Source organism: Pieris brassicae, chromosome 14 (assembly GCF_905147105.1).
Source record: "Pieris brassicae chromosome 14, ilPieBrab1.1, whole genome shotgun sequence".
In the NCBI taxonomy this organism is placed as follows: Eukaryota; Metazoa; Arthropoda; class Insecta; order Lepidoptera; family Pieridae; genus Pieris; species Pieris brassicae.
In genome coordinates this window covers 1804694-1825999 of record NC_059678.1, presented here as the reverse complement: position 1 = coordinate 1825999, position 21306 = coordinate 1804694, and the positions used below count along the sequence as shown (strand labels likewise).

General features: G+C 33.8%; 3 protein-coding genes across 5 annotated transcripts in view; 1 reads left to right on the top strand and 2 right to left on the bottom strand.

Annotated features, from left to right (window-relative positions):
* The window catches only part of LOC123718014 (double-stranded RNA-specific editase Adar), a 35356-nt gene extending 33146 nt beyond the window's left edge, over positions 1–2210 (bottom strand). Inside the window, exons 1-3 of one of the 3 annotated variants that reach the window (XM_045674357.1) lie at positions 2141–2210; positions 1559–1912; positions 854–908 (exon numbers count right to left, since the gene is read on the bottom strand). In XM_045674357.1, the coding sequence (XP_045530313.1) occupies positions 854–908; positions 1559–1594 (91 nt within the window). In that variant the 5' untranslated portion in view covers positions 1595–1912; positions 2141–2210. Of the gene's footprint in view, positions 1–537; positions 632–853; positions 909–1558; positions 1913–2140 lie in introns of those variants that run through there. The other 2 variants (XM_045674358.1, XM_045674359.1) reach the window with 2 other exon arrangements.
* Positions 2211–8838: 6628 nt separating this feature from the next.
* On the bottom strand, positions 8839–10772 carry LOC123718234 (GDP-fucose protein O-fucosyltransferase 2). The gene has a single exon (XM_045674706.1). The coding sequence runs from the start codon at positions 10655–10657 to the stop codon at positions 9452–9454; it is 1206 nt and encodes a 401-aa protein (XP_045530662.1). The 5' UTR covers positions 10658–10772; the 3' UTR covers positions 8839–9451.
* A 210-nt stretch (positions 10773–10982) lies between these two features.
* LOC123718235 (alpha-centractin) lies at positions 10983–20655 on the top strand. Its single transcript, XM_045674707.1, has 9 exons — positions 10983–11143; positions 11391–11455; positions 11711–11885; positions 12415–12566; positions 13343–13486; positions 14573–14738; positions 16145–16214; positions 17659–17825; positions 20320–20655. Exons 1-9 carry the CDS (start codon positions 11096–11098, stop codon positions 20461–20463), a joined length of 1131 nt encoding a protein of 376 aa, XP_045530663.1. The 5' UTR covers positions 10983–11095; the 3' UTR covers positions 20464–20655.
* Positions 20656–21306: the final 651 nt, after the last annotated feature.

The window sequence follows — 21306 nt, the reverse complement described above, 5'->3', positions numbered from 1 at the left end:
TTGGTCAAAACATAATTATGTGTTACATAAGACGCTATAATTAGCAGGCTCACAGGAATAAGAAGACCGCATATAACCAAGGTATGGATAAATGGTTCAGTAATCTGACAGAATTGTGGCGTGGTAAGGACGACCACATAAGCCAAATGACAATTACAAATATCATTGGAAATTTATGGAAGCGCGCTATAAATGTGAATGTCTTTGATAAGTCCATCAAGGTAAAAATAAAATTCTTCAGTAATTTGACAGAATCGTTTGCTACAGTTGTTAGAGGCCACATAGCCAAGGGATGACATTTACAAATATGATGGGCAAGCGTTAAAAGCGAATGGAGAACGCCTTTGCCAATTGAGGCAAATAAATATATACGTAAGTAAATATTTTATTCGAGTAAAATACTATCGTTATTTAAAGAAACAACCATAAAAGCTGTGTACAAAATGAATGGGTTCTAAAAAACATTGGCAAATACAGGAAATCCACGCGAACCTATCTTCGGGCTAGCAGAGTTTTAAATAGAAAACTATGGATTACCAATTTCCATGTTGTCAGGATGTTATATATACTATATGGAGTGAGAATGCACAAACACAAATTCAATAATCACACAAGTAACGCGACTTTTACTAATATGTGTTTAAGACAACTGACGTATGTAGTTTCTTAAACTACCCTCATTAAACAAAATTGTTCAAAACTTAAATGTTTTGTTGTACTCTATGCTTTTTCCATAGACAATATACATCATGTAATTGGTCAAAATTGTCACACCATATCCCAAGATTAAATACCAGCCATAGCTCATTCTTTATGTACAAAAAACTTTCAACATTAAGAAATAGGTACTTACTATATCTCTCCCGTTTTGTGCTTCTCTTCATATCTGGCGATGGTTTACCATTTATCTAAAAAAAATATATTATTTAGGTGGCATCAATTCCCAGAGAAAGCATTGTTTAAGATTAAACGGTACAAGAGGCTGATCTACTTAATTATCCAATATGATTTTTGTAATTAGATATATCAATTAGATGACAGATTATAAGAATTTAAAAGTGTTTACGGCATTTTGAATGTCAATGATAGGGAAAGGAATTCATGCTTATAAATTTATATTTCCTGCCAGTTCTCTGATTAATGGTGTAAAATGGACAAGGAACTCTCTGGCACTCATTTAAATGCCCAGGTTTACATGGAAATTGTAAGGATCCAATGTTTTTGCTAATCACAAGTTAAACCAGTTAATTTTCATAATGAATGAATGTATAAATAAGAAAATCAAACATTTCATCTCTATGAGTAATGCACAAGGAGCATGTAGTTACGTTATCATGGGAATAACATGTAAACACATTGTATCAAGGCAAAAATCCAAAGGCACCCGTTCATGTGTATGAGGCATAGTCAGCCATCTACCCCTCACCATACTGTAAGGAGAATGGAATGGAAAACAATGATGCATGTAGAAAAATTTAATTAGCCTAGTAGCCCCATTGGATCTATAATTTTATTGATATTAGTGTGAGTTCTTATAGCAATCAATATATTTACTTACATTTCTGATAGGACCTTTGCTGGAACACACTATCATATTAGAGTTTTATTTATATATATCATTTAAACAACATTCAAAACTTAACAGGAAAGTAGGTTATACAACATTGTAAATTAAATAGAATGCTTTGTCTAAGACAAAAATTGTAGGTTTATCAAATTCTGATTGTGTAAAATGAAGAAATATCTTTGCCCTATACAAATTATATTTATTAACCGTGACAAGGGTATATTACGTTTTTGAACTATTTTTGAAATTTTTAGATGTAAGAATAAATTATGTTAATTCTTAAATTTTATTTAAATAAATTCGTGTTTCTTCTTCGATAACTTCAGGATTGAAGATCTACATTACCTTTAACAAAATAAAAGAATAGAGTATCTCACATGTAAATTTAAGACATTTAATTGTGGTAAAAAGACAAGATAAAATCATGGAAAAACAATATTGTTTTGTCATAATGCGGCTTTTTAAGTAGCACCCATATGTTATAATAAGATTATAACTGTTTAAAAACGTTTTGTATATTAAAGGTATTTATTTTTAATTGATAAACTTTACCAAAACTATTTCTACACTTACTCTTATTTAATTTAAATCAATACTATAATACTTGATTTTATCAGTATAACACCCGTGATGTAAACAATTAACAATACAGGTTATCAACAGCTGAGGCATTAAACACAACCACAGCTAAAAAAATTTACCAAAACTGACACATTCTTGTTGGCTATTGATTTAAACCATGTAGTATATACCATGTATATATGTTTTTGAAGTGAACTTCTTTATCGGCGTTGGAAAATAAATGACCGTTACATTTTTCATCTTTTTCTTGTCCCTACCACGGTTGATTCGAAGAGATTCGATTTTCATTAATAACGAAAATAAAATATAATAACGATAACAATGATAGTAATAATTCTATTACAATTAATGAAATTCTGTAAAAAACCTCAATCTAATGGTTGAAAGATTATTTATTTAATAAATCGTATACCCAGTGCAATGACAATCAGAGGTTGGCAAACTTCACAAACAACAAATCTTGCAACTAATCAATAAATTGGATCCGAAATCGCGGGTCGTAGAATTAAGTTGTCAAACTGTGTTGTTGAACTAAAATTATTTAATACCAACGTTCTGTGAATTGCTTGATCGATCGCAGGTTGAATCCGATATTTTATTGAAAGTCTTGAAATGGAATGGTCTCGCGAGAAATCCTTGAAATTAGTCGGATTACTTCAAGTAAATGCAGCGCTTTGGAATCCTCGCAGTTGTGAAACCAGGCGCGAGAAACAAAAACGCAAACAAGAGCTTCGTTCCATTGCAAATGTATTTAGAATATCGGTTTTCGACATTACAAAGAAAATACAGCATTTGAGGACTCAATATAACAGAGAATTAGCTCGAGAGGCTCTAGCCCGTTCTCAAGATACAAATGATATATACGTTACAAATTGGTATGCCTATGATTACTTACATTTTTTAAAGGACTCAAATAAGCCTTACAGACTTGTTCATTCGGTAAGTTGTATTCCTATAAAAAATATATTCAAAACAAATTACTTACTATCACGGCAATTATACAATTGGTCTAAATCGTAATTAGGTTTAGGTAATTAGTAATAGTTTGTATTTAATTAGTTTACGTAAGATATGTCGTCGACGCGACTGCAGTACCGCGTAAGAGCAATTTGCAATACCGCGTATCAGTATTTTATCAATTTTACAGGAGGAAGAAGTAATTGATTATCTTGGTCAATAGAATAGATTTTTTTGACTGACCATATTTGTGGTTCTTTTGCATGATATTGCATAGGACTTTTATAAGACTTTTCAAATATCTTTATTATATATTGAGATATATCATATACACTTTATTGCTGCTGTAGGATAAGTAAAAATTGTCTATTTTAGTAGATCAGCGGTTTTGAAAGTAAACATTTTATTAGTTTATAATCATTTAATGTCACATAACGAACAAAATTCTTCTAAATACACTTACTTCTAAATACAAAGAAAACATCACTTACTAATGTAGTATGTAAGTACCTTAGACTTAAGCAGATAAGCTTAACTATGAAAAGAAATAAAATCTTAGACCTGAAAGTAACCAATGGGAATAAAACACAGTCTTTAAAATTATTATAGGAACCATTAGTAATCATTGCTTTTGACAGAAAATAACAAAAAAAAAACTTAACTTAAACATAAATTGCCACTATGGTAGGTAGCTCAAAGAAATGTATCACTTCTATAACTTGAACAAAACATTTAATCAGTAGTCGAAACAAAATGTCAGTCTCCTTAGTTTTCCATTAAATCACAATACTTAAATAAAGTCATAGTTCTTAATAATGATATTAACAATCAGTAAACTCAAACCAACATTAAACAAAATGTAACCACTTTAGTTTTAGCTTATGCATAGTGAGATCTCTATCTATATTCAGCCCTTTTTATTTGTATGGTGAATTATCAAATAATGGCATGGCAATCTTTAGGCAGTACTTTGTTTTTGCAATTGCCTGCCTCGTTTGGTAAAGTGCAGGAGGCATGTCGATCATAGATGATGGTTTTTTTGGTCTTCTAGGCAGAGGTACAAAGTCAAAGCTGAAGCTGTCTGTAAAGTCTATTGTACCATGTGGATTATACCTTAGTGCTCTTACATTAACAAGGAATGATCACCCGCCCCACGACCAGGTCGAATTGATTCATAGATATGGCGTGCTTACTTCGTAAGGACCTGGTTTGGTTCTAGCTTCTTTAGTGATGGTGGCATGTTGTGAGGGCAAAAATATTTCCCGCTTTTTGAATTTCCTCTCAATTACTGAGTGAACAGAGATTTAGACAAAGATATTTGGACAAAGGCCACACCCAAATGGAAGTGCCATTTGGGTGTGGCCTTTGTCCAAATATTTCTGTGTTATGACTATGTTCTTTGCCATAGCTAATTAATACATATATAATTCCTTTTTGTGCTGCTTCTTTTGTAACTACAGTTGATTATGAAACGGACTCAAAAATATATATTCCCGAGTGAAATTTGAATATTTACAAAACACTCAAATAACATTATTAAAAGCATGCAATATACATATAACAATTATACACACTGGTCATTTACAAATAAACAATCATAAATCAGGAGCGCGCACGCACCCTTCGCGAGACTTCAACTAAAAGGCTTCGCCGCCGAAAACTTTCGAGAACTAACACGCGGTATTGCTATAACGGCGAAATGTTTTTTTTTATAGAACAGGGGGCAAACGGGCAGGAGGCTCATCAGATGTTAAGTGATACCGCCTCCCATGGATACTCTCAATGCCAGAGGGCTCGCGAGTGCGTGGCCGGCCTTTTAAGAATCGGTACGTTCTTTTCTTGAAGGACCCTAAGTCGAATTGGTTCGGAAATACTTCAGTGGGCAGCTGGTTCCACATAGCAGTGGTGCGCGGCAAAAATTGCCTTGGAAAACGCTCAGTCGTGGAACGGCTGACGTCGAGGTGATACGGGTGGAATTTTGTATTCTGCCTCGACGTCCGATGATGAAACTCAGCTGCAGGTATTAATCCGAACAACTCCTTAACTCCGAACTTATTGGCTAATTCAAATAGCGTGAGTTCCATTAGGTGCCAATAGACACTCGGAAGCCGTTGGCAAATTTTGCGTTATTGCAAATTGCTCTTACGTGCTATTGCAGTCGCGTCGACGATATGCTATTGCCCTATTTAGGAATGTGACATTTGAAAGTTACAACAAACAACTTTATCTCATATTACATTTCAGGATATTTATACATTTAACAATACATCAACTGATGATGCAATATCACCTGACGAGACTAAAAATGATGCCTTATCACCGCCACCTAAAATGGCAAGAACTGATAATATATTGGATTCCAACTTAGTTTACTCATCAACAGCAAAGAGAGATGAATTTTCAGTATTTGGTGAATACATTTCAAATGAACTGCGTTCACTAAAATGTGAAAGAAGTCTATTACTATCAAAAAAGAGAATACAAGATGTAATATTTGATGTTAAAATGAATATGCTAAGTGAATTTAGTCTGAAACCTACCAATGTCTTCACAACAGCCATTTCTCAAGCTGAGCCAGTGCGGAATGAAAAAGTATTGTATACTGTACCTGTCATAAACAATAATGATGTATTACCAACATCTCAAGCACCTCCAACATCTGCAATTAATGAGATTATTATTAATGGGAACTGCCAGTATTCAACATTCAAAGTTGATGAACAATAGCAATGCCAGCCACTTCCCAATGTGGAAGTGGATAAACCTGATGAATATGAAATGAGACATTGAGTTATTGTCTTCTTATGGCGATATAATCTGAAGTGATTTGTGAACTTGTTCTAAATTTTTAAGGTACATACAAATAACTTGTATTTATTTAGAAGAGAAATGTAATTCATGACTTCACAAATTATGTAAATTAATTCTAAATGTAAATAGATATTTGTATATAAGATGCAGTATTATAGGGACAGGTGTTATAAACCCTTATTCATAAAAATCTGTGTAATTGCAATACCTTAACAAAACTATTATTTCTCTCTTTTTGTCACATTGTGTTAATGTTGTGATATTAAAAGACAGATAAGCACTATAGTTAAAACTGTACAGTGATTTAGTTGTTAATAATTGTAGTGATGTGAATATAATTGTACTGATTATATAATGTTATTCCAGTGAATTTCTAAAAAAGTAAGTAATTATATCTCTTTTTCTAATACTTAGGTGTGATTGTGGTATTTATTTGACAAGATCCGGCACTACATTTGATGAAGGTGGTTGGTTGCTAAATTTTGTGGAATGTAAACAATATATTTCATATTTCAGTTACCATAAGCCATTAATAACAAACATATATGATAATGATGACAATGATAGTAATAATTCTATTACAATTAATGAAATTCTGTAATAATCTTAGTAGTAATAAGGTAAAATGAAATAATTGTATTATTTGTATTCATGTCTATGGTAATAAAAGCCTTTTGTTAAACTTTATCTGATTTAACTTTATTTAACCAATCTCTGTAAAGTTGCATACAGTAGATGAAGAGACCTTCAAAAATATGTTTCGCATTACGAAAGCCCAATTTTCATATTTACTTCAAGAAATTGGACTGTCTATACAAAAAAAAGATAAATATACGTCAAGCTATAGCTGCTCGGACAAAATTAGAATTAACGTTAAATTTTCTAGCTACAGGGGATTCTTTTCAAACATTATCAGAAATATTTAGAGTACCTAGGTGTACAATTAATTACTTTTTGGTTGTGCGCAAGCTTAATGAGAAAAATATTATATTTGCTCAAGATGAATCCAGGCAACACTTTCAAAGTTTAAATTGAGAAATTTGAGAGAAATTACATCGCCGAATAATAATAATTTATTGCAAGAATATGGTACAATAGTAAGTTCGCATATTCTGACACACACAATGGCGCGCAAATTTGCCTTACATTATTAGTCATATGAATTGGTGTTATATTATTTGTATCGTACATATATTATCAAATGTTATTAAATTTATATCAACATAGTGTCTTACGCAAATAATTATTTATTAAATAAGAGGTACATTGTTTTCCAAAAGTACTACACCAGGTCGATTTTTGAAGACTCCAGACGGAAGATCTTTTAATTCTTTTGGTAAATTATTGTAAACCTTAATAGTCATACAAAAGGTGTTTTTCCTAAACAGTTCCAGATTGATTTTTGGCCCAGCTAATTTCTCCCCATGTCGAGATTCTTACTTCGACTTCTATCAATTATCAAACCATTACATAAAAAAGGAGCAAAAACACTACGATAGTTGATATATAATGACTATATATATGACTTTCCAGATGTCTATCTTTGCTAATAGTGCGGTCGACTGCACTGTTTCTAGATTTTTCCACTACTTAACTTTTCAGCAGGCTGAAATATGATTTCTGACCGTTTCAGGAGGGTCAATCACATATTATAAATTTGTAATTTGCATGAGCCTTGTTTTCGGTCTCTTTTCTTCTTGTCGGTTGCGCGCAGCGGGTAGAGGCTGTTTCTCCCTGCGAGCTGCAACCCCCATCAAGGGCTATACGAGCCAGCTCCCGTACCGCCCTGTATTAGCAGAGCGCCAACCAGAAAACCACCCGAAGGGGGCATCTGCCCCGAACTGGCCTTAACACCCCTCCTCGCGAGGGAGGTTGAAGGTTATCGTGGAAGCAGATTCATCGCAAACCATGCTGCTAGCGTGAGCTGCATGCTGCGGTGTAAGTGACAAATCTGTATTAATCTACTTGAAGCAAATTGGCAAGGTGAAAAAACTTAAAGAAGGGTACCGTCACGAATTGAGTGAAGTAAATCAACTGACGCGCGTCGACTACAGTTACATTCTTCATACTGCTACGTTACATTCTTCAACCAGCATAATAATGAAGGTATTTAATACGATACGCTAATCGGAAGCGTTCATCGCAATAGCTGAACAAGCCAAATCGTGCCCCAAGCGAAAATTGACTCCCAACAATTACTTGTGAGCGTTTGGTGGCGGGTTCGTTCACTATAACTTTTTTAAATCTGGCCAGACGGTTACGGCAGATGTCTAAGTCGACTGCTAACCATTATGGAAAAGCAGCAGCTAGCTAAATAACCAAGGCAGGTCATTCACTCTACGCTATAACTGCTTCTCAACAACGCTAGACCGTAGAAATATCAATTCTGCAATTTCATATGGGCCTATAATAATATTTAATATAAAATATAAGAAATCTCCAGAACTCCATCCTACATCACCAGTATACTTATTTGATATACTTTTATTTTCGCCATTTTTAACGAGGACTATTTCTTACCTTGTTCTTGTAGATGAGGTGATACCACAGTTTATGAACCGAATCGGTACGCTATATGCGGAGACTATTTACAATTCCTCTTCATCTTCAAGATTTCGTCTAAGGAAAAGGACAATTTGGAAACGCGAATAATAAAATGTTAGCCTCTGTATTAAAGGTGTTTTAATGCGCAGCTGAAAACTATTTTTGCAATAATTTCAAATAGACCTATTTTTAGAATAATGTGGAAAAACGGTAGACGTTCTGCCATCTTGCCGTCTTTTGTTTATCGAAGGCGTTAACAGACTAAAGATGTGCTTGTGACTTTTAATTTACCTTCAGAAAACTAGTAGAACTGTAGGTTAGAATTTTCAAAAAAAAATAAGATCAAAATTATATACAGGTGTCTTCGTAAAATTTCTAGATGCTTCCAAAACCAATTCAAATAACAATATATAATTCCTTAGTAAAATCACATTTATTATATTTGAAATAAATATGGGGTAGCATTACAACTAGTAAACTTAAACAATTTCAGGTTTTAAAACATAAGTAGCATTTTTCATCCTTCTCTTACTCCCACACTAAATTAATCACCATTAAGTAGTTCCACTAATACACTACATGCCTCTTGGTTAAAAATATTCAGGTATAACTCAGATTTCATTCATTTATTTTTTCTTTTCTTGGCCTGCACGGTTTGTGCATCATTCATTCAACTTCTTCACAAAAAGGCAACATTTGACCAAAGAGCGCCTGGCTCTCTCTGCCCGTTTGTTTGGAGAATTAATAATAGTTTATTTATTATATTATGTAAGATTCTTTGGTTTGGTTTGGTTTCTCTTATGGCACCATATGTTTGAGTTTCTCTTATCTATTTACAAAATATATAACTATCTCATATTTAAATATTACTAAAAATGAACAAAAAACAGTTTTACAATTAATAAAACATACAATAAATAGTACCTAAAAAGGTAATTTCAGTTACATTGTTATAAATTTATAATTAATAATTTGTGCAGTCCTTACTTATTAATAAACTATAGTCCACTTTGAGGGTCGCTCACAAGGTCCTGAATCAGGACAAAATCTATTAAATGTTGAGCTGCTGTCATGACCTAAAATTTCTCTCTCCTCTTGGATCCTGAATGAAAAAGTACTCTCATGTGTGCCGATAAAGTATGCTGCATAGGAACATATAATTTGATCAATAATTGCTACTCCTCCATCTCTGAATTTCTCTATATCTGCTTTTGATGGCACATAGTAGTATACTGAAAAACCTAAGTGAGTAAGCTCTGTTTCCAAGTCTCGTAAAGAAGATATTGCTGCATCGGTTGCTATATATACTTTGTGTATATATGAGTTAAAGTGATTCACTGCCTTTTTAATTTGCTGAGCTGTGCTCTTGATAGATGGTACATCTTTTTTACGATACCGTGCAAAGTCCTGCCTTCGCCAATGAACACTTATATAAGTGTTGCACATTTTTGTACTACATTCCAAGTATTTAGATATAAATTCTTCTGCTCTTTGTACTAGTTGATCATTGAATTTCATGCTTCTTCTGCAATCCCAATAAGTTTTTGTTCCATAGGCATCATGTAAGGCTATTTCTCCATGAGCGAACAGGATGTATTTATCTTGTGGGTGGAGTCCAATTAATTCCCAAAGTTTAGAGATTTTACCTTGAAAATTTATGCAGACCACTTCCTTTGCTGTAATGTTGTTATAACCCCAGAAACCATCATAATTACAACCAGAACTGACTTCCCATTTTTCAACAAATTCACCGTTTTCGAATGCATCAGCAAAATTTTGCAAGACATAAATACGATCAATAATAACAGGGTTATGTTTGGCTTTATTAAATAGGTCATATAATTCTACGATTGGAGAAAATGACTGCATTGATTTAACGTCGAAGAAACTGCCCCATGGCAGTGGAACGTTTTTTGTTGTACTGGATTTCCAGTGGTATAAATTATACCAAGGAGGCAAAACTAACCTCCAACTGAGGCGCCTACCACTTTCTTGGGCTTCGGCCATCATAATAGCAAATCTCATGTACACATCACGACGTAAATTAAAACCCTCCGGTGGGTTCACATCGTAAAATATGTATTTTTCATAAGAAACTTCTTTATGGCAGCTCTGATTTTCTACCTCGCAAATTTCCAACGATTCTTGTTTACCAAACGCCAAAAATGTAAGGAATAAAAACGATTTGAAGATCATTTTAGTATTGTAATCAAATTTAAAGAATGAAAGGTTTTAAAAATTAAGCATATTTTTTAAGATTTTCGTTATGGGTCATGGGATGTTTTTGTTTACGTTTTTCATAACCATTACCCATTTAACACAGATTAATTAGAAAATATAGACTAATATAACAAAATATTTCATATAATATACTAGATTCTATCAGTTATTCTGTGTCATACCGACAACAAAGGGAATTATAGGCTCTGGATAATTTTTATTCTATGGTGAGTAAGCAACACAAACTTAAACCTTTTGTGATGTGCCACTGTCATAGTCTCCTTAGCCTGTGACACAAAATTATAGTCTACAGTGATGTCATTTTTCTATTCACTGAGTGCATGTGTAATAATTTCAAAAAATATTTAATACTTATAACTAAAGTTTACTAAATTTATTCTCCATTAAGAAAACATGGAGCTAAATGATGTTATTTTTAACCAGCCCGTCGTAATAGATAATGTAATTGCACTGTTTTATCTAGTGTTGTTTTCTACCGTCTAGAGTCCCACGTATATAATGTCCATTTACAGTTAAAAATCTATTAAACAATAACTTTTTGCTCTTAAAATAGTTAATTGCATTATTTTCCAATAAATTGCTTAGTTTTTTTTCTACTATGTATTATTAGTTCATAACTGAGTCACCATTGTTCTAGTATTGATTCTTTTTATGGAGGCGTCAATAATATTTAATTTGCATATTGCAGGGTTCTGGTGTAATTAAAGCAGGTTTCGCTGGTGATCAAATACCGAAATGCAGGTTTCCAAACTAGTAAGTAATTTTCCTGCACAATTAACATTTTATATTCATATTGGAAAACAACCTTTTTTACTTTCTAACACTTCATATATTTCGACATAAGCTAATGAGCATTTTGTGTTTTGATTTATTAGTTTGTTAATACAGATAGTATGTCTTAGAAACAATACTGCTTTACAATGATTTCTGAATGCATGCATGCAAAAGTTGATAAAAATTCTTTGATGTTTAATTTAGTCTATTGAGTTAAAAACAAAGTTCTTGCAGTATTGGCCGGCCAAAACATATCAGAGTGATGGCCGGTGCATTAGAAGGAGAATTGTTTGTTGGTCCCCGAGCTGAGGAACACAGAGGTCTATTGAGCATTAAATACCCAATGGAACACGGTATTGTTACAGATTGGAATGATATGGAGAGAGTGTGGAATTATATTTATAGTAAGGTGAGGGATATTGAATACAAAAAGCAGAATACTAGAATTACATTCTTATCTAATTTTTAATAAAAATACTATATCTTCTGTTACATTTTTTACAGTTTAAGAATGAGATGAATAGCTTTATTTAAAAAAAATATATACAGTTTTTGAATAATGACATATTATATCTTTTTATTAAAAAAAAAACTTGAAAACCTATTACTACATATGTATTTGTTTTCATGTTTATTTATTATTTTTCAATTGCATTTAGGCCAATATTGCAATAGAATTAAAAAAGTAACCTCTGAAAATCAATACATCACATCTTATGTGTTTTATTGTGTGTTATTTTAGTTCACAGATTATAAATTAACTTCTGTAATACAACTTCAGCCTAATACTGTCATGCTACACCTGCTACGGCTGCTGTATAATAACAGTGTTGGGCTCTTTTAATGTAGTCAACAATAAGTTCAATCAGTCACCACATTTCCCAGTTCGGTGAACAGCGCCTGACCAGTATCAATAATTATATACCGGATCTTTTCAGGACCAACTATCAACCTTCTCAGAAGATCATCCGGTGTTACTTACAGAAGCACCATTGAATCCTAGACGGAATAGAGAAAAGGCAGCGGAAGTTTTATTTGAAACATTTAATGTGCCTGCACTTTTCCTTTCAATGCAAGCTGTACTTAGTTTGTGAGTTTAATTGTACGACTTAACATTATGTTAATAATAATATTATATATATATGTATGTTGCAGCCAACTAGCTAAGCAGTTCAATTAACAGCCTAGCCTTTTAACTAAACAGTGCTGTTTACTTAGCGTTTACCTAGCTGCTAAGGCCATTGGTACAATAGCGACCATGTGGCAGAAATAAAAGAGATGAAACATCTGAACATAAAAAAATGTGTGCGTGTACACACGTAAGAAGTGAAACTTCCTTATGACCTTTTTCGAAAATGATCTACTACTAAATAAGATAAAGTTTAACAAAAGGCTTTTATTATCATAGACATGAATACAAATAATACAATTATTTCATTTTACCTTATTATTACTAAGATTATTCCAGAATTTCATTAATTTTTATTGGATTATTACTATCATAGTTATCGTTGTTATATACTTTTGTTATTAATGGCTTCGAATCAACCGTAGTAGGGACAAGAAAAAAAAGGCGCATAACGGAAAAATGTGACGCGTAACCGAAAAATGTGACGGTAAATTTATTTCCAACGCCGATAAAGAAGTTTCACTTCAAAAAATATTTCTTTAAAAATTAAATTCCTCGAGTCAGGCACACACTCATCCATTGTACTTGTTATTTTTCATTAACAGGTTGAATACATAAATATTTGTTTAAAACACGGGAATGGAAACCGTGGAACAGCTTTTTTTGTGCTTTAACCACTACAATACTGTTCAACTAAATAGCTTATTTATAATATTTATACTCTATGGCTATTATAGATATGCAACTGGGCGTACGACAGGTGTGGTACTCGACTCGGGAGATGGTGTAACCCACTCTGTACCAATATACGAAGGCTTTGCAATGCCTCACAGTATTATGAGGGTGGATGTAGCCGGACGAGATGTAACGCGCTATCTTAGGTAAGTTTTTTATTGTTTGCATGTGTTTTTTGTTGTCTTCCTCTATCTATCTCTTGTTGAGCCCTTCTCATGAATATTTTTGTGAATTTTTATTTCCATATAAAATAAATGAACTTAAAACAAATGCCCACCGTGTTAAGTCGATTGACATATTAAAATGAGTAGCGGAGAGTTTCTTGCCAGTTCAACTCTTCTGCCTTACGCTCTATTTGGTGATTAAATTTGGACATGGGGCCGTTCAAGTTAATAAGCAGTATATTTGATTTTCTTATTTTTGATGAAATGAGTGTGGGGTCTAGGTGATGATTACGATGGTGTATTTCTTATTCTTCTGTATTGCATCGCAATTCATGAATCCATGAAATTAGCTTTTTAGTTTTAAGTTTTTTTGATTAATTTTTTGTATAATTTTAGATTAATTTTTTTTATTAGATTTTGTTATTCTTGCACTTAGATTATTTTTATTTTCGTTTTTTTCCTTAAAGATATCGCTTGTTAGCGATAAGGACGCTCGTTGTAACCCTTATAATTTTTATGTATTATTTTCTATAAATTTAATGTAGTGTCAAATAAATAATTACATACTTTTTTAGACATGGCAACCCAAACATTGTCTATGACGTGTTAGGATTCCTACAAATAATGGAACCGTTTAGTTGGGTTAGGGGAATTACCACGTGCTACTTATAAGCCTCTAAGTCGTCAATTTATTGCTTCGTTTGTTTGCAAGCGAGTTAATGTTTCTTGATCCACTTTCGCCAATTGTTGAAGATTTATCAAAATGTCAGAATAAACAGTACTTATCCAGAGCTTGATATATTTGAAGGCTGCGCTGTTGACTAATAACTTGCCTATTTAAAATTGGATGTGTATTTTTAATGTTAAGTTTACCATAATTGTTAGCTAGAAAATATAGCTACGTTACACATATACTGTAGATATAGCATTATGTATGGTGTGGTGAACTTTAATAAAAAATAAAATTTTAGTAAAAGTCAATCTGCTTACGTTGACGTTACAATCTTGAACGGCCTCATTCCTGATTGCAAATTTGTTTACGGATTTCATTGCAATACAATATTTTAGGTTGCTCTTACGCAAGGAGGGCGTGAATCTCTGCACATCAGCGGAACTGGAAATCGTTAAGGCGATCAAAGAGAGGGCTTGCTATCTATCTCCGAACCCGTTGAAGGAGGAAACAATGGATTCAGAGCGGGCACAGTACACCCTACCAGATGGCACGCAGTTGGAGGTTTGAAAATTAACTTTTATGGCTAAGGGAGCGTTCAAGTATTACGTAACGAATTTTGGGGGGGGGTGTCCTCCTGTATAACGTTACGATGCTGGGCGGGGAATGAAATACGCGTTATTATTAATATTATTTTCCACTTCTCAGTATGTTACACCACATAATAATAAGTTTTAGGTGTAAAGAGTCACTGGGGATAATCACGAAACGTTTTACTATTGGATACAGAAACGTTACGGCGCCTTTCATGGGGGATGGGTCAAAATTTCCAAACATTGCGTGACATAATACTTGAACGCTTCCAAATGGATAATAATTATTTATTTATACACACACATTCGTGTATATGTGTCGCAGCCAACTAGCTTAATCGGCCGTTCAATTAACAGCTAACTACCCGTTTAACTAACGGCCTGAAAGATGTTCAGCCAGTTTATTAAACAGCTAGCCAAATGACTTGAATTGATGACGTTTCATTACTTGCCTAGCCTGTTGCCTGTTAATTCCACTTTCGGCCACTCTAAAACTCGAAACGAAACTCTTCAAATTGTCAATATGATGACGGCAAACCAGAGCTTTGATGGTGTTTTCCAATATTTCATGAAAACCAACAAGTACAATTGAAGACTGTAGTTCCAATAATAATGTCAATTTGACTTAAGAAATTTAATTTTAAAAGAAATATGGTTTATGTTTTCATTACTGCCAAATAATGACTCTATCGTACGAATGGCCTAAGCATTAGCCAGTTTATTAAATGTTGTAAACGCAACGACTTTGTAGCTGAATGTCTTTGAGGCCGCTAGTTAAACGGCGCCGTTTAGTTAAAAGGCTAGGCTGTTAACTGAACGGCTAATAAAGCTGGTTGGGTACGGTATATGCACAACATTTTGGGATTAATATGGAAGTTAAGAGTCGTATACTAATTATATAGATAATATATGACTTAGAGCATAATTTATACCAAAACTGAAAACTTTTATATGTTCAAAAAGGTTTTTTTTTAATTTTGATATCATCCAACAACTGTTCTATAATTCATTGAAATGCGTTTAGTAGTTCGTCATACGTGTCCACAAACATGGACATAAGGTACCTACCTTAATTAACTATGTAGGTTAGGAAAATTGTAAATACTATATTTGTGTGTTGAAATTAAAGATTACATAAGATACAAATATTTCTTAATTTAATGGAATAATAGGGATCTTTTAAAGAGAACAGATGACATGTATGATATATTTCCTTACGTTATTATTGGAAACCCTTTTATTATGTATTCCATCTTTGTTTTTTTTTGTCTTGAAGTGACGTCACCGCTGTGGTTTGTCGATTGTAGATGTCGCTTTAAACCGTTTAAATCTGTGTTAGTGATTTTATATGTAAGGTTCTAATAGAGTTATTTTCAGATCGGCCCGGCGAGGTTCAGAGCACCAGAAGTGTTGTTTAGACCAGATCTTATTGGAGAGGAATGTGAAGGTATGTTTTAACTAACTTGTTATGCTCATATGGCTCGATAATCCCTATTTTGGTACGTATGAAATACAAAAACTTCAAAAAAAAATCGCTACTGGAGTTTTTATTAAAAAAAACACGCACATTAGGTTTGAATATGCAGACTGAAGGTTTACTTGATAAATTATCCTAATCCTTGCGATTGATTTGCTCCAGTTCAAACAATTTTTATGACTCAAAACTTGATTAAAATTGGCGGAGAGTTTCTTGCCAGTTCTTCTTGCTCTACGCCCTTGACTTTCTAACTGATATAAATTTAGAATTAATTTGTCATCTTTTCTGTTGACGTTCATAAGTGTACTCGGTTAAATTTAACTATCAGAATACTGTCGTTGATGTAACAGTGTCAATATATCAACTGTGTGAACTAGGGAAGCCAATCAAAAACTAACTGTTGTGGTCTCTGGAAGAATGACCAGCGCTGTGATAGACGTCTGCCCCACAGCATCATGAACCAGGGCCAGTTACAACCACAACACACACACTTTACACTAATTCAAATATATTTTAATCCTGTTTTCCATATTTTTTTGTTATTTTTAATAATCATTGTGTGTGTCTGGGTGTGTTATGTTAGTAAAACATGTTGTGTCTATGTCAATGTCAAATTTTAACTTTTAATTGATTGACATTACATAAAATTGACAAGTTATCTCCTGTGGTTCCTTTAGTTGGTTAGGTAGAGCTTTAGCTTGATTGGCGTACAAGCCATATACTCTGAATTTCAAATTATTAAAATCATTAATATTAATATTAATTATAATAATAATTAATAGACATTAGCGTGTAGTACAATCAGGATTATGATTAATCTAAGAGATTTTATAAAAAATAACTTAAATTTTACACAACTACGTCACAATCAAATGTCGTAAAATTTTATCAAACAGCTATAGATTCAAGAATGATGACTTTTATAATTACACACCGTCATAACCATTTCGTTCATTCTTCGATGTATAATTGCACATCACTTCCATGTTTACATTGTCTCTGGTTTGTAAGTACGCCATGTTTGTTAACGGTTTAAATCTGTTTTTTTTTAAAAGATTTTATGGTCTGGTTACGAGTCCTTTAGGCCAACTCTTATTTTCGATTTTAAATTGAGTTCAGAATAAATGAACAGTCTCTCTTTAACCAGCAATTAATGTATGAGATCAGCTAAAAAGCAACTGGAGCGGACAATCTGTTTTCACCGGTTTCTGTCCAGCGCCTGTAAGACAGTGTACAGTTTTGAGGACGATAAGTCTTTCACTTGTTCTGTCCATCTCATCTGGTTGATGTATGACCACGTGATTTTATTCCTTCTGTGTTACCAAAAACGACCAGTTTCTCCACGTTCAGTAGGTATGAAAATTAACAGTAGGTTGTCTATTTAATATCTGAAAATATTTTTTATAATTTCTAGGTCTTCACGAAGTACTGATGTTCGCGATACAAAAGTCAGACATGGATTTACGCAAGGTCTTATATCAGAATATAGTGCTTAGTGGTGGTTCCACGTTATTCCGAGGGTTCGGGGATCGATTATTGGCTGAAATACGACGACTGGCCCCTAAGGATATGAAGATAAGGGTGAGTTTTGGTATTTAATCTGTTATATTGGGTCCTTACATATGAAATTGGCGTTTTGTATGGGAGGAACAAAAAGTCGAATATTTTTAAATATAATATATTTAATTAATCAAAGTATGAACCATTGTTTTCTATGCACTTTTGCCATCTAATAGGTCATTGATCCCTTTACTAAAAAAACCTGTCGAACGGGAATCAATAAAATCTATGAAGGCGATTTGGACTGCCCCATCAGAGTTAAATTTTTTCCCTTGCAAGAAGTTGTCCAAATTTCGAAAAAAATGGTAATCTGTTGGAGCACGGTCCGGGGAGTACGGAGGATGTCTTAGACATTCCAATTGAAGCTCTTCTATTTTGGTAGCCGTCTGATGTACAGTATGTGGTCTAGCGTTGTCGTGAAGTAGCGTGAAGTGGCGTGGAGCGATTGAACAGCCTAGGTTGTTTAGCCGCTAGCTTTTCCGTCATGGTTTGCAATTGCTGACAATAGACATCAGCCGTAATAGTCTGGCCAGATTTGAGAAAACTGCAATGAACAATACCGGCACTAGTCCACCAAACGCTTTCAAGTAACTTTTTTGGGGTTAATTTTCGCTAGTGGCAGGATTTGGCTGGCTGGCCAGGATCCATCCATTGCGCTGAGCGCTTCCGATTATCGTAAAGGTAATGATTCGGTTTAAAATACCTTCATTATTGTGCCGGTTCAGTAATGTAACGCAGCAGTCGACGCCCGTGTGCCGGTTTGCTTCAGTCAATTCGTGAGGTACCCACCTTTCAAGCTTTTTAATCTTCCCAATTTGCTTTAAGTGAATTAAAACAGTTTTATCACTAACACCGCAGCCTGCAGCTAACGGACGTGGTTTCCGATGGATCAATATTCCACAATAGCCTTCAATACTTCATTATCAACTTGGGTCTCGGGCCGTCCACGGGGCTTGTTCTGCAGGTCGAAATTTCCAGAACAACAACGAACTGTGTTTTCTTTTGCAACATGACCGCCATACACATCAATTACCCTTCGAGTCGTTTCCGCAGCACTAGTGCCACGGCGGAACTCGTACTCGTAAATAATGCGATACTTTAAGTTTTCCATTTTGTAAAATGAGTGACGCAAACAGAAAAAAAGCAAATGAATGACGGTCATCGAAGCACAAATACACGAGTAAATAGCTGTACAAATTTGAATTTGAAATTCCTAACCAAAGAGGAGGTATTTGAGGTCAAAGTGGCCAGTACGACAAAACGCCAATTTCATGTGTAAGGACCTAATATATGTTATATTCAATCAACTCAACAAAAAATTACGCAGATATTATAAAAGATTTTTTAGCGATTGCCACACCATGATGACAGATGAAGTTAAATACAGTCTTATGTAAGAGCGAGTAAAAATCACGCGTTACCTCTACAAGAGACTGGTGGACTGTAGGATTAGGGTGTATCCTTTGCATCCCTGTTTGTTCTGGGTGGGTCATGAACAGCTACACCCTAGACGAGAATTAAAAATATTTAGAATACTGGTCGGGTGTATTATGTGGATATAATGGCGGGACATGGTCTTTGGACCAGCAAGAACTTGATACGGAGCACAAAACTTTTGGATGTACCGCGCGTACACGCCAACTTGGTCTTAATGTTTCCATAATAACGCCACCTATTGTCGTGAAGCAAAAGTAACTGTAAACCACAGATACTGCTAAGTGTTATTCAACTGTCATCTGTCAGGAAAATCTAGTGTCGCAGTGTTTTCGTCCGAAACGGTGTGACACATAAAAGTTTATGTATTGGTCTAAGAAAGTCGTAGATCTTTGTGTTGTTGATAAGGTTATCCTTATTTTATTATTTGGACCAAAAATTTAGTTTTTTTTTAATATTCGATGGCCATAAATCAATTTTCGATTTTCATCCTTCTCCATCGGTGTTCAGGTATATGTTAAATAAAACACTTTGTTTGATGCTGGGTAACAAGTGGCTTTAATTGTTTTAAACATGAGTTATAACTAAGATAACATTAAGGGTAGTGGGTTTGCTATGCTGGAATAACAAAAAACTTGACTTATTGAAGGGTTCATAGATCGAAATGTCATTTATGTTATTGGAACCGAGGATAATAAATTAAAATTTTCGAATATAGTAAAAACCAAAGGGCTATATTGGCTTCAAGAGTTCGATAATTGTTTTCGCTTTTTATTATTAACTAGAATATGTATAATGACTAATGTTAGGTGGCTCAGGTCAGATATTGTTTGTGAACTATGACACAGACAAGACGCCAACTAGGACTTAGGCGTCGTGACTGTTGATTCAAAATTTACCTTGGTGGTCCAGTCCACGAACGGGTTTGTTTGTCAACGTGTCACTCTGCACTTTGAAGTCATAGCCAGGAACCCAGGAGACAGTTTCTACATTTTGAACATTCCTTTCCAGACGACCAGGTGTACCAAGAAACAATTATAACTCAAGAATTATATTGTATTAAAAGTAATCAATTTTCCAGATCTCAGCACCGCAAGAGCGTCTATATTCAACATGGATCGGTGGTTCCATTCTCGCATCACTCGACACGTTCAGAAAGATGTGGGTCTCCAAACGGGAGTATGATGAGGAGGGCCACCGCGCTGTGCATCGCAAGACATTCTAAATATTGCTTGAAAATATCGTATATGTGTGATGTTTGACGTCAAAAGTCGTTTATTAAATTCTTCAAAACTTAAAAATCCGAAATGTTAAATCTTTACTGAACAAGTTAAAAAAAATGTTTTTGATATCAAATTCACACTTGTATTAGTGCGATATCATGTACGCTATATGTATATAAGTAAAAATCGAATTATTCTGTTGTTTTAATATCCAACTTGAAAGAAGAGGCCTTAGCAATTTCACGAAAGTCCTGTCAATACGTCAGAGATACAGTTTGACAGCTAAAAGTCATTCCATACAATTTGTAGAGAACTAATTTTGAGCGATGTATGTTCGAGCGGTTAAGTTTTAAATATATACACAGAGCTCTTATGTCAAATATCTATATAGTTACTATTCGATTTTATGTATTCGTGCTAAGGCCTCTATAAAACTTATACATAATTGCAATTATTGAGGTTATTGGCGCCAAAATTTAATACAGATTCACAATATGCAGCTTTACTTTTAAGCTATGTTTAATTCCTAACGCTTTAGACAAGGGTTGTGCGTCGCGCTTGTCAAAATAATAAAAGAACAGGATGACAATTGACATTAGAATTAGTTGATCATACAAATTTAACGAGTCATCCTTGTTGTTTTGTTGTGTAAATCCAGATGTTTTTATTTCATTTTTTTAATACATAGCATGAAATCTTAAGGGATGCAGCTACATAAACTAATTATTTGCACATTGAATGTAGCAGCTTTCTACATATTTAGATGTAAGAAACTCATAATTTATTTAAGAGGCACTTTATTCCAATAAACATTTTCAGAATTCTTGCGTTTTATTTTTGTCCTA